Source organism: Globicephala melas, chromosome 11, assembly GCF_963455315.2.
Source record: "Globicephala melas chromosome 11, mGloMel1.2, whole genome shotgun sequence".
NCBI classification, from domain to species: Eukaryota; Metazoa; Chordata; class Mammalia; order Artiodactyla; family Delphinidae; genus Globicephala; species Globicephala melas.
The window spans coordinates 69,742,537-69,756,284 of NC_083324.2; the positions used below are offsets into that span (position 1 = coordinate 69,742,537).

The following is a 13,748-nucleotide window of genomic DNA, read 5'->3' on the forward strand; positions in this document are numbered from 1 at the left end:
GGGAGTCAACAGTGGTACAACTTCCCTGGAGGGTGATTCAGTAATCTCTACCAAGATTACAAATGCATTTTTTCTTCAACCCAGCAATCAACATTTATCCTTCAACCCCAACGTTTATCCTATAGGTATACCTGAGTATTTATAAAATATCATATGTATAAGACTATTGATTGCAATATAGATTGTGATAAAAGGTTGAAAATTATCTGTAGGAGACTGGTTAAATAAACAATAATAGGTCTACCCAATGAGATTCTCTGCCACTTTACAAAAAGTTGTTTTGATATAGCAATATCTCCAAAATATAGATGAGAAAAACCAAGATGCAGAGCACTGTGTTTAGTATGCTACCTTTTGAGTAAGGAGGAAAAATAAGAATTTTTCTTATTTGTTTATATTTGTATAAAGAAACACTGGAAAGATATGTAAGAAACTAATAAAAGTTACCTGTTGGGGGAAAATAGTGTAGATAGGTATATAGGTGGAATCAAGACTTTTCAATGTATATCCTTTATATAGTTTGGTTTTTTAATTATGTTACTGTATTACATTATCAAAAATATAATGCCATAGAAATTTAAAAGCTGTACACAGAGGCCATAGTTTCAACAGGGTCAGGATTGAAGGCGAAGCTCTATACGAAAAACTGCTTCACAGGAGTCCAGAAACCTCAAGGGGTTTCTGAAGTTAGGGCAAAAGTTGGCTCTAGCTATTCATTTGTATTTTGAGGAACAGAAGTGAAGAATCATATTGTGAGTTATATGGCATCTCTCCTATCCTACCATCTTTTTTTTGTTCTGGTTTTTGTTTTATTGATAGGTAATTCATAATTGATACTGTACATAGACATATTTATATACTTTTGAAACCATCGCCACAATCAAGATAACGAACATATTCAACACTCACTAAAGTTTCCTGAGCCCCTTTATAAACTCTCCATCCCACTACTCCCCTCCCCATCCCCAAGCAACCACAGATCTTTCTATCATTGCTTTTTTTTTTGGCCAGCTTGCGGGATCTTAGTTCTCTGACTAGGGTTATTTGTACACTTTTTGATCTACAATAGGATTATTGTCAATTTTTAGCTATTACAAATAAGGCTGCTATGAACATCTGTATACAAGTCTTTGTGTAGACTTATGCATTTATTTCTCTTGGTTAAATACCTAGGAGTGAAAGGGCTGAGTCATAACGGTAGATGCATGTTTAACTTTTTGAGAAATTGCTTATCTTTTTTCCAAAGTGGTTGTACCATTTTACATTTCCACCAGCAGTGTGTAAAGGTCCCACTTTCTCCATGTCCTAGTCAACATTTATTATTGTCTGTTTGTAGAACTTCCTTTGACGTTTCTCATAGTGTGGGTTTGCAGGAGATGGGTTAGTTTAGCTTTTGTGTGTCTGAAAAAAACCTTTATTTCACCTCTGGTTTTGAAAGGTATTTTCCCTGGGTATAGAATTCTAGATTGACAGGAATTTTTTCCTCTTACATGAAAGCTGTTGTTCTGCTGTCTTCTAGCCTGCAGTATGTCCAACAGGAAATCTGCTTTCATCTATATTTTTGTTTCTTTGTATATAATGTCTCTCCCCTTCCACCCCAGCTGCTTTTTGATTTGGTTTTAGGTAATCGGATTGTGATGTACCTTGGTACAGTTTTCTTCATTTTTCTTCTACTTGGGACTCATTGAGATTCTTGGATCTCTAGGTTTCTAGTTTTTATAAAATTTAGAAAATGTTCTGCCATTATTTCTTCAAATAATTTTTTCTCTCTTCCTCCTCCTCTGTGTAGTTACACACATATTAAGCTGCTTGAAATTGTCCCACGACTCACTGATGCTGTGTTCATTGTTTTTCTATCTTTTTTCTCCCTGTGTTTCATTTCGGATGGTTTCTGTTGCTATGTTTTAAAGATTACAGATCTTTTATTTTGAAAAGTCTAATTTGCCTTTGATCTAATATATTTTCTTGTGTATTTTTGTAGTGTATTTTTCATCTCAGGCCTTGTTGTTTTCATCCATATGAAGATACCATATCCTCCATGTCCCTACTTGTTTAGTATCTCTCTAGTTCTTGAATATATGGAATATAGTTATAACTTTTAATGTCCTGTCTGCTAATTCTTTCGTCTATGTTATTCTACATTGGGCTTGATTGATTGATTTTTCTTCTCATTGTGGGTATATTTTCCTTTTTCTTGGCATACCTGGTAATTTCTGGCGGGTGCCAGGTGTGAATTTAACCTTGTTGAGTGCTGGATTTTTAAATATTTCTGTAAATATTCTTGAACTTAGTTCTGAGATGTGGTTAGCTTAATAGGTTTTGCTTTCAAATTTTGTTGGATAGGACCAGAGCAGTGTTTAGTCCAGAGCTAGTTTTGCCCAATTGTTGAGGCAGACCACTTCGAGTACTGTACCTAATGTCCTGTGAAGTATGAAGTTTAATACTCTGGCTAGTGGAAATGGGAACTATTCCCAGCCCTGTGTGATACTAAGATTGTTCCCTCTAATCTTTTCCGGGGGCTCTTTCCCTAGCCTCAGGTTGTTTCCTCACACTGATGCACTTAAAGACCTGAGGGGGACTCAGTTCTCTGGAGTTCTGTGCCGTTTTCTCTCTACACACTCTCCTCTCCAGCACTCACAGTGCCCTGTGAGCTCTAGCTAGCTTGGCCTTCTCAGACTCCTACCTCTGTCTCCTCAGCTCAGGGAGTCCTCCGGGCTGCACCTGGGCTCGCCCTCCCTGAGATGTGTACTGGAAACTCTCTCTAGGCGGTGAGCTGGGGTATCAGAGGGTTTGCCTTGTTTCTCATCTCTCAAGCATACTGTCCTTAATTACCTAATGTCCAATATCTTGAAAACTGTTGTTTCTGTTGTTTCGTGTATTTTTCCAGTTCCTTGGTTGTTCCAGGCATTAAAGTAAATTCACTGCCTGTTGCTGCACATTGGCCAAAAGTATATGTCTCTGCCATTCTTTTAAAACTGCTTTTTCCCTTCTTTTTAGTGTGGATTGGGTGACTTACCTAAGGGCATACTTCTCCTGGTTATAGTAATTTCTTCCCTGGCAAGCAAACCCATTTTTCAGCTGTTATTAGCAGTAAGAAATCCCCCAGGACAAGAAAAACAGGAGGCAGAAATAAAGGGTATGGCGAAGCCCGTGTGTGGTAAAGTACTGATTGTCGACTCACTGAGCCCTGGTTACATGTGAGGAGAGCTGGTGTGGTCATGGTGGCAGCAGCTTCTGAGCATAATCATTTGGTCTCTGCCATCAGGACCTAGCTGTCCATTAGAAGAGCAATTTAGAGACAAAACTCTTGGATGCCTAGGATCCAAGAGTTTCTTCCCTCATACAACTCAGGCTTGTCTGAATGTCTGTCTCTAGGTGTGTTTAAGACAGAAGGAAATCTGGGGCAAGGTATTCTTTTTGAGGGGGAGCTCACCTAATATTTCTGCAACTGTGGGTAATAACGAGATACGGCGTGATGCATAAAGCAGTGTGAGGATTCCAGACCCCAACCTTTGCGTAGTTTTCCAGCTGAGTTTGTCTATTCACCACTTGTCTCCTTTTCTCTGGATAGGTCTGTCTGCAGGTCGGATTTCCCAGGTTATTGTTGGAGACGAGCAGCGACAGTACCTCTTGGTGATTGGGCGTGATGTAGATGGTGTCCAGTTAGCTCAGCGGTTGGCTCAGGCAAATGAGATTGTCTTGTCCTGGAACTGCTGGAAGCTCTGTGAGCAGTACATGTTTGAAGTGGAAATCATGAGGGAGGATGAAGCTGTGAAGGTAGGAGGTTGGTCACATCCATTGAACGTCCTGAAAAGGCCTTCCTACTGCATAGGGCAGTGCTCTGGTGGTGCTCAACACCAGACCAGACCAACCACTGGAACTTTATTTTGGAGGGAGGTGAGGGATCTTCTCCCAGGAGGACAGACGAGGCAGAATAGTAAGGCTAAAAAGATAAGTGATAAACAAGGGAGATGGCATCCTTAGCCCCTCTATTAAGGAACCAAAGGTAATCCAGTTGGTGGGTGGGCATAGAATTGAGCAGTTTCCTTTCTATAGTTAAGAGATATGCGGATCATTGACCCATTTGATTTTGATGAGCATTTTTACAAGTGCCTCGATTACCTGCCACATTACCGGACAAGTGCTGGTAAGTTATTTTGTCCTTTATTATACCCATGCCCAAAATTTCAAAGATTAATTTTCCACGTGGCTGGAGACATTTTGTTTGCTTTCCTTCTCTCAGACATTCTAAGAGCTGCCCTGGAGTTGGATCCAGACTCTGCACTTGAGCAAACCCTGCGGAAGCACATAATGAAAAACCTTTTGAAGAAGGTTATTTCCTAGCTCTTGAGTCATTGTGTGTAGACTGTGTGTGTGTTTGTGTAAACAAGTGTACATGTACAAATGTGACAACCATTTGATTGATCCAGTTCATCTCCCGCTTCCCATTGTAATACCAGCAGATTTTCCCATCTGCACCAGTTACTGTGATGACATGTCCTATAAGTTTAGATTTCTCAGTCCTAGAAAATAGAAACCATATTTGATTTTTGTTTGTTTGTCCCTCTAGAAACTAGTACACTGTAAACAGGGTATAGAGTATGTGCTTGGTAATTAAGTGTTGACTGATTGTTTACATGTGAATCCCTTAGTAAGTGATATAATGACTAATAGAACTGGACATATCAAACTGTGTCTTAGAGAGGAAATATAAAAGCTTGGCAAATTTCATCAGTGAATTAGGTTTAAAGTCAAACGATTTTAACTCCAAGTGCACTGGTTGTATATCTTCTATACCTCTTGAACCTGAATTTTAAGTTTTTTGTCTGGCATCTATAAGTCATTTTCTCATATTTACCATGGAATATAGAATTTAAATGCCTAAACATGATACTAAAAGTTGAAGTTACAGTCAAGGTAACTCACTGTGTCTTTGTAGATTGATGAAGGCCAACCTATGGAGTATATATCCGAATTCCGTACTGTGACTATGGTTTTGGTCAGCCTAGAATTCCACAAGACAGCATGGATGTTGCATTTGTGTCATCTTATCCAGGAGGCTGCCTTATACATCTCCACAGTGATAGAGAAAGGGGGTGGCCAGCTGAGCCGGATCTTTATGTCTGAGACAGTAAGTACAAGGGAACTTGACATATCAACATTAAAGGTGAGTGAGGAATAATAGTCTTAAGACAATTATAATAGTCTTATGTTATTATTATAACGTCTTATGTTATCTCTCACATAACACAGGCATAAGTCAGACTCTCTGCTTCTTATTTTGTAATAAGCTATGTTACATTAAAACTTCAAGTAATAATATTTAAGGAACGGGATGTTCTAGGTAGTTTAATTTTCAGGGTAACTGAGTGTTATCCTCCATATCTTTTTTATTCTCTTCTTGTTGAAAAATCCTTATGAAAGCATGAAGAATGTTTTTCTGGCTCTATTAGTAAAGTAAGTATAATCAGATCCTTCTGAGGTAATTTAGGAGCTTGAAAAAGAGCAGTATCATACTTGACATTATAGGTAAACAAAATATAGGCAGATGGACTTAGCTGAAGGTAGACACTAGAAATTGAATTTTTGAAAAGTTCTTAACATCGATTTTTCTTACGTTTTAGATTTCAGTTCTTTAAATAGTTAAATCAAGATTTTTTTCTTTTTTTTTAAAATGTCCATGTTGATGTGGCCTAGAACGTCCATTTCATGAATCTTATAGAATCCTCCATTCCTAATAGAAAACCAGCCAGGAAGGGGTCTGGCTTCATTTAGGGAAGTTGGTTCAGTTGAGGCGAGCCATATTTCTTTCCCAGGTCAGTTTCCCTTTTCTTTCTTTGTCACCTATCTCAGAGCTGCATGTTCCTCTGTGTTTTCGGCCTTCCTGGGGATAAGAAGCCAGATGAGTGTGCACATGCCGTGGAGAGCTCCTTCAGCATATTCAGCTTCTGCTGGGAGAATCTTGCTGAGACCAAGTGAGGAGGAAGGTGGGGCAGAGAGGAGCTTCTCAGGCCCAGGGGGCTTTTCAGGCAGGGTAGGAAGCAGTAACAAGTAGCAGGGGTTGAGGGCGTCCAGAGTCTGCCTGTAGGGGTGGGAACATGCTGAGGGAAGTCAGAAAACAAGATATATTAAGAAATTACTAGGTACAGAACTATGTACTAGATACCCAGGGGAAATGGATATAAGTTTCTGTCCAGTGGGGTGGGAGAGGGGGAAGTATAGAATACGCATAGCAAGATTCAAGCAACAAGCAAACATATAAATTAATATGCACATAATACATCTGTATGTGAAGAGACGGCTGCCTGTCTATGGGGAGGGTAGGCGTGGGAAGAGATGTTGTGGGACAGTTGCCTAGATAGGAAGGGACCACAGCTGGTTAGTGCTCCCCTTGGCTTTCACTCTTGGTCTTTCCCAGTCCTGTTGATTTTTTTGGAATTCACACTGAACTGATCTCCTGCCTCCATATTCACCCCACCCTCCCACCTACAAAAGCCTAGCCCTAATGAAGTTATAGAAAATTCCATTTTCTGTAGTGCAACTATGACATGATTTGGTTGGAATTTTTCAAATGCCCTTTTTTCTTTTTTCACTAGAAAGCTATGAGGAAAGCATGTACATGAACAGATTTGAAAAATGCTCATTCCTCATGTCAACACTGAGTCAAAGATTTGTTTGCTTGCCATACTTATTCAAGATGAATACAAATTATATCACATATTTACATAATGCTTTAACATTTTTAGAATACTTTAGTATGTGCTACCAGTGTGAACAGTTATTTGTATCTGTTACACATGAGGAAACTAAGACCACAGAAGAGTAGTTAGTAGCATACTGTAGCAAAGCTGGTAATGAAACCCAGAACTTCTGTCCTCAAATCCTGTGTTATTTTCATTACCTCACAGCTGCCTCTTTTAAAATACAAATATTCCCCAAAAGGGATAGCATATATTACTATTGTGATACCATTGTAGAGGCATACTCATAGGACATTAGTACTGAAAAGGAACTTAGAGATTATCTGATCCAACTCCTTATTTTATAGATAATAAAGATGCTACAGTTGCTTCATAGATACTCAAACTCTTAGTCCAAAGAAGATACGTGGTGGCACTTCTTTCAGGCTCAGTGAGATCTGCAGATACTCCTACAGCCTACTTTCCAGTCGTATCTCCAGTGTGAGTGTGGCTAAGCCATTCCTTTCAGTGCTGGTCTATTCTGTTTTCAAATTTTGCCTTGACCTCTGGTCTTCAAGAGTCCTGCTGTTAGCCCTTACTCCTGAATAAGATAGTCATTTCTTGGTCATTAGAGGCTATCTTACAGTGCCTTTAAGGATGCCTTCTGTGACTCTTAGACCATAACTTGGTCTTTTTTAGTTGAGAATATAGTAGATGTTAGGCACTAGATAGGATCTTAAGAGTTCATCTCATTTGGCCTCCTTAACTTAAGGAAAGTAAGATCCAGAGGTTACGTTGGAAAGCCAAATAGTTTGACAGTGTTAGATCCTAAAAGCTAGTTTCCAGGTCAGTGTTTTTTTCCTTGAAGATAATGACTAATTTAGTAATTTCCCGAAGTGTGTTTGGTAGAACATTAGTCCCTTAAAAAATCCTGAAAAAAATATTTTCATGGCCAAATACGTTTGGGAATTGATGCAACTATATTTCCTTCTTAAAGATTCACAATATACATTAACATCAAAGTTTCTGAGCAGTCTTACAGTAAAGAAATTTGTTATATTTGGTTTTATTCAACATTTCCCAAATTTACTTGATCACCAAACACCAAGACCTGTAAACACCCAGAAGAATGAATGTTCTAAGGAGCATATTTTGGGAAATGCTGCACTAACCAGATGCTGAAGCTTGCCTTCTTCACCTGTAATTCAAGTTTAGAGACAGAGTCTCAGAGGTGCCTGTGTGGCGTCGGTAGCAGATACTGTTGCATCAGCCTCACCCAGACCCAAAACCACATCCATGTCTCCTTTCTCAATGACCCTGTTCACCTTGGGTCATCTTCTAAGTTCCTCTTTCTAGTCTAGGAAATAACCTTCAGTTTTCAGTTCATTCACAGAAGAAAGATGATTCCCTGTGTCCAGTGATTGATCAGGCTTTTCTGGTTTGTGACTATTTCTCCAGGATATTTTTGAGACCCAGGGAGTGCAGTCTCCATATCTCATCATAACAGTTTGGCAGCACCAGAAATACTTTACATATATGAGTAAATAATATATATTTCCTCAATGAAGAACCCTTTTTAAAATATTTTTTGGAAAGGATAGAACATGGACCACCAGGAAGAGCAAGGGGGAATTATAAAGCACAACAGAAAGAAATAAGAAATAACCAAGTGGAAAAAAGTATTACTTGTTTCATTATCTTAGTCTTGCTAACAGCTGAGTTTCTGGCATGCATAAATGCATTCATTCAACAAGCATTCATTGAATAAGCCTCAAGCCAGGCACTGTGCTAGGTGTGGTGGACATAAAGAGAAATAAGACACTACCTCCTCAGCTCTGTAAACAACTAATTTTAATACAGTGAAACTTAAATGTAGGAATAAAACGCCATAGGAGCTACAAAAAAGTGCTATGGGAAGAAATAGTTCTCCCCAGAGGTACTAGAGAAGTCTTGACTATAGAGATGATTTTTTAGCCAGTTGTGAAGGAAAGGCGCTCAGCAGGTGGAGAAAGTGGGGAAGAGTATTTTAGACAAGGAAACATTGTGAAACATTAGCAGATTTTCAGTCATTCTTGGGGTGGTATCAGGACCAACTGCCTAGTTCTTGTCTTGAGTGTCTCTGATTCACCCTGGGCAGTGGGCCCAGTGAGTGAATATAAGAGTCCTCAATCCTGTCCTTAGAGGAAGACAGGAAAATTTGGATGGTCTGGGAGACGTCAGTGTTAGGACTGTTGCCACTTTTTGTGCTCTCCGTGAACAACTGAAAGTCGTTCATTTGTAAATTTAACTTGAAATTAATTATGCTTCATTGCACCTTCTCTCTCCAGATGTATATCTTGTTACCTGTCACATGAAATTTTCACGTCAGTCAAGTAAATCTGCTTATTCTGTTATGCATGAATTGTTCATTGCCACCTTTGAGCCTTTGCCTCACCTGGAATAGTATATGCCCTTTTTAAAAATAATTTATATTTCTAGTGCTTTTCCATCCATGGCCTAGGTAGGACCACTTTTCCTTCCGCCTCTTCCTATTTCAAACACCTTCTGTGTTCTAGCCATCTTGAACTACTTAGTTTTGCACAAATACACCAGGATTGCTAAAGCCTGTGCCTTTTCCCACTGGACAAAATGCTGTTGCCTCACTTTGGCAGTACTCCAGGTTTCAAGGTCTGATCATATGTCCTCTCCTTTATGAATACTTTATTTCTAATCTCCAGTATCAGTTAATGCATCCCTTTCTTTGCTCTGTTAATTGCTGTATTGATCTCTAATATGTAGTATTTTCTTGCTAACTTATGAATATATCTCTTCTCCTCCCTCAATCTCCACCACCAGCCCAGACTGAACTTCTCCAGGACAGGGTATTATAAACATCTAGCCCAGTACTTGGTACTGTACATGCTTCTCAGAGCTTATTAAGTGAGTGAATGTATGCATGTGTGAATGGATGAATGAAAAAATATTACTCCTTTTAAAAAATTTATTTCAAAGACTAATTTGCTTCAGCAAGCCTTCCATCAGCAGCCTGACATTCTGAGTATTCCTTTACTCTCACACTCTGGCATTATTTGATCCATTAACCCTGTATAGATCTGTTGATCTACTTTTCATTTTGGGGTTTCATGTGAAGCAGCATGGTGTGGTGGAAATAACATTGGTCTGGGAGTCAGGAGGCCTGGATTCTCATTCTGGCACTAATATTAACTCTTGTATAACTCTGGGAAAGTTAATTAACTCCTTCAGTTTTTTTTCTTTTGTTAAATGGGTTTTAAATATTTGCCCTACGTACCTCACATGTTTGTTGTTAATTATCCCTCAGAGAATCAGATGAGGTTATGAATTTGAAAATACTTCAAAAAGCACATAAAGAGTATCTGACAGATATAAGGTGTTTTTACTAATAATAGCTCCTCAACTAAAATTCCTAGAGTAGGGGGACCATTTTGTTCCTTTTGACTATTTCCCTAATATTCAGTACTTTGTACCCACCATGTGATGCAAACTGACAGCAGCCTCTGGCCTTTTGCATTCTGAGCTCTAAAACTAGACTTCTGGATCTAGGGAGTGGCAGATCTAGTGCTGGACTTGGTGGCTTCTGAGTGCATATTTACCCACTGTTGCTTTTCTGATCCCCAGGCTTGTTTCCATCAGTATCACCAGTGGACCAGTATTCTGTGGCATGGTTGGGGCAGTAGCAAGACACGAATATGCAGGTAGAATAGGACATTGGACTGTTCGCTCTGTGACTTAGGGGGTGATGGTAAAGGAGGTGATCTAAAAATTCTCCATCCTTTTCTTCTCTGTCTCCCTGATACAGTTATTGGCCCAAAAGTAAGCCTTGTGGCAAGAATGATAACTGCTTATCCAGGTTTGGTGTCCTGTGATGAGGTAACATATCTAAGATCTATGCTACCTGCTTACAACTTTAAGAAACTCCCAGAGAAAATGATGAAAAACATCTCCAACCCAGGGAAGATGTATGAATACCTTGGCCATAGAAGATGTATGTGAGTGTCATTATGTGATAGTTCAGTCCCATCTCTTTTATAGAATCAGGGCATAGGAATAATGAATGCTTGATTATATGAAATTAGAAAGAAAGATGCTTCTAGTACTGGCCTGCTGGAATAAGAGACATAAGAGGAGGGTTTCATATCTGAGATCTTTAGCTTTTATGTTTAGCTTTTAGCTAGTTCCTCAGGGAACAACTTCTGTCCTACAGGAAGAGAATAGCAATAGGTCACTAGTGTAGATGTTCTTTTTTCTATGTGTACTTCACAATTTATTTACTTCCCTGAGCCTGGAACAATAAATAGTTTGTCTCCCCTTCCAAAATTTTTTAGTTTTTTTAGAACTCTTTGATACAGAACTCTGGACCTCTTTAGTTGTCTGAAAGTACTTATTTATAAGGACAAATCCTCTATCTATTTAAAAACATATTATCTGTCTATCCCAATCTATTTTTAATTAACACATTTCCCTTTGTCCTTTTTCCCAGAATGTTTGGGAAGAGACATCTGGCCAGAGAGAGAAATAAAAATCACTCTTTGCTAGGTAAGTTTTCTTTTTTACCTTAAATCATATCGTTTTCAGCTGTAGATGGTTAAATGTGATTTAAAAAGCAAAATTTGAGACTAAATGCTTCTAAGCTTGTATTAAAAAATAGAGAGCAACCTTCTTAGTGAATGTGTGTTAATTTTGAAGAGGACTTGCCATTTCTTTTCCATGTTGAATGTTTAAATTTCAGGTTCCAACATTTAGTAAGAATCTTTGTAAGGGTTCTCATCTTTAGAGAGAAATCTTTAGAGGGAAATTCCTCATCCTGAGATAGTGACAGTAGCACCGAGACTGTTCCACCCACACTATATATTCCCTATCTTTATATTTGTTTTATCTAGATCCATTAGTCCATTATTTTCACAGAGCAGTGACAGACTTTGAACACTAAATTGTTATAATGGAAATTTTTACAAAAAGCTAAGAAGATGTAGTAGCCCCCATGTCCATGTGGTGCCTAGTTGTTCTAAATGTTATTATGTAGGCTCTGGAGCAAGCCCCCAAGCCCAGCATACATTTCTTTATAGTCCGGAGTTGATTTTCTGGAAAAAGACGTGAAGGCTTATCAAATAATGGAATTCTGTCAAGGATTCTGGGGAAAAAGCCGTTCTGAGAATTACCTTTACAAATTAATTCAAATAAATAAGTGTCTGCTAAAAAGCACAGGAGTGTTAGGTTCTCCTTGTCTCTTCACAGACCGGGAGAAAGAACTGGAAGCCTTCCGAATGGCACAGCAGGGAAGTTTGCAACAAAAGAAGGGCCAGGCAGTTCTGTATGAAGGTGGAAAAGGCTGTGGAAAAAGTCAGCTGTTGGCTGAAATAAACTTCCTGGCCCAGAAAGAAGGGCACAGGTAAAGACTCCTGCTTTCTGACTTGGCGTCTGTTTCTCTTGGGGCTCCTTTCCCTTGTTGGTGAGACTCTTGTATCGTTAGATTCAGCATCCTTGGGCTGGCGGACTGAGTAACCTCTCTGGATCAGGGGACTCCCAGTGACCATAGTAATGTTTACCAGGGTGTTGCCATTGAAGCTGAAGGAAGCAGATTCCAAGCAGTGCTTCTATGCCATCCAGACCCTCATGGCCATCGTCTTTGAGATTGATATGTGCCCAGCCTATTACCGGCAAGAGCGCCTCCACAAACAGCTCCATGGGATGGTGGAGGAATCGCTTCACTGCCTGTTTAATGACCTCTTCTTTGTGAAGGTAACAAAGGCAGTGGCTTTCTGAACTGGATTACTGATATTTTTGGTGGCTAGTTGGACCCAGGATTGTCTTCGAATCTAAAACACACACACACATATACATATACATATACGTATACATATATGGCCTAAGAATACACAGTCAGCAGTGGCAGGATTGAGATTTGAAAAGTCTTTGACACCAGACCCCAGGCTTTCTCCTATTTGAGGAGAGTGGATTCTAGGACTGACTCTGAAACTTGCTAGTTGTATATCTTGGTACAAATCACTTGGCCTCTCTGAGCCTCAATTTTTTTAACCTGTGAAATGACAGTAGTAGTACTTTATATGGGTTTTGCATGGATTTTAGAGGATGTAGTATATAAGAGACTGCATTGTAAATGTGAAGGTACTAAAATCTGTCACTGTGATATTGACCAGATGTGCATATCCAGCAATTATATGCATGTGTTCTTGAGTTGGTTGCAGCATTTTATTCTTTAACCTTACCTTTCTATTCCTGGGTCATGGAGTATGTCACTTGAACCAGCATCTGAATCTCAGACGCTTCCAGTGGTCTAGGATTTATGTGGTACCCAATAGCGAGTAGGCTAAGAATTCCCTGGTCCACAGCTCCATTTGTCCATCCTCCATCACTTCTCCTAATCTACCCAGCATGCAGGGCATTGTATCTAATGAAAAATAGAGAAAACAAAAATCTGTCCAGTCCCTCAGCATAGCCCTGTCTTAAGACAGGCCTTACCTGGGGCCCTGGACAAAGTGGTCAAGGAGTAGCCTCACTTTGGCTCTCAGGTCCATCGTAGCTCATGTGCCTTAGCCTAGCACAGTGTTGCAGATGTCCATTGCAGTTCTTTCTCACAAGTCTCATGCACACATTCATTCTGGTATATTTGGAATAACTGGGGTACTGGAGTTGTCCAAAGTGACATTGCTAACTCTGACCTGTCGCTTTATTCCTTAGTCATGATCCTTTAAGAGTTTGCCAGAGTCCAGTATGGAAAGGAGCTATCTCTCTCTAACCACCAGTGGACTTTCAGTCTCACCCTCTGAACTGTATATTGACGTTGGATTGGTATTTGTAACCCTATGCCTAATCCTGTAGAAATCCATTCTCACTCAAAATAGAATAATTTTCTGTTCCCTTTTGAGAACCTGTATATTTTTATTAGATTGTCATTTTGAATGATAATATATGAATAATTTTCCCGGTCAGTTTCCCTTATCCTTCGAAGTTTCGCACATGGATGACCTGACCAGACAAAAGAAGGTTAAAGCATGTTTTTTTCAAGTGCTGCAGAAGGTGGGTACTTTT

The 13,748-nt window shown here is 39.4% G+C and overlaps 1 protein-coding gene across 7 annotated transcripts in view; it reads left to right on the plus strand.

Annotated features, from left to right (window-relative positions):
• LOC115860714 (adenylate cyclase type 10-like) overlaps window positions 1–13,748 on the plus strand; it is a 119,852-nt gene that overhangs the window by 5,065 nt on the left and 101,039 nt on the right. For 6 of the 7 annotated variants that reach the window (XR_009565936.1, XR_009565937.1, XR_009565938.1 and 3 more), the window contains exons 5-14: window positions 3,572–3,777; window positions 4,057–4,332; window positions 4,940–5,131; window positions 5,854–5,975; window positions 10,317–10,393; window positions 10,498–10,687; window positions 11,179–11,234; window positions 11,934–12,087; window positions 12,248–12,437; window positions 13,650–13,736. Coding sequence is in view for 4 of the 7 variants with exons in the window: in XM_060308527.1 (XP_060164510.1) it covers window positions 3,572–3,777; window positions 4,057–4,332; window positions 4,940–5,131; window positions 5,854–5,975; window positions 10,317–10,393; window positions 10,498–10,687; window positions 11,179–11,234; window positions 11,934–12,087; window positions 12,248–12,437; window positions 13,650–13,736 (1,550 nt within the window). In the remaining 3 variants the exon portion in view is untranslated. The remainder of the gene's footprint in view (window positions 1–3,571; window positions 3,778–4,056; window positions 4,333–4,939; window positions 5,132–5,853; window positions 5,976–10,316; window positions 10,394–10,497; window positions 10,688–11,178; window positions 11,235–11,933; window positions 12,088–12,247; window positions 12,438–13,649; window positions 13,737–13,748) is intronic. The other variant, XM_060308528.1, reaches the window with a different exon arrangement.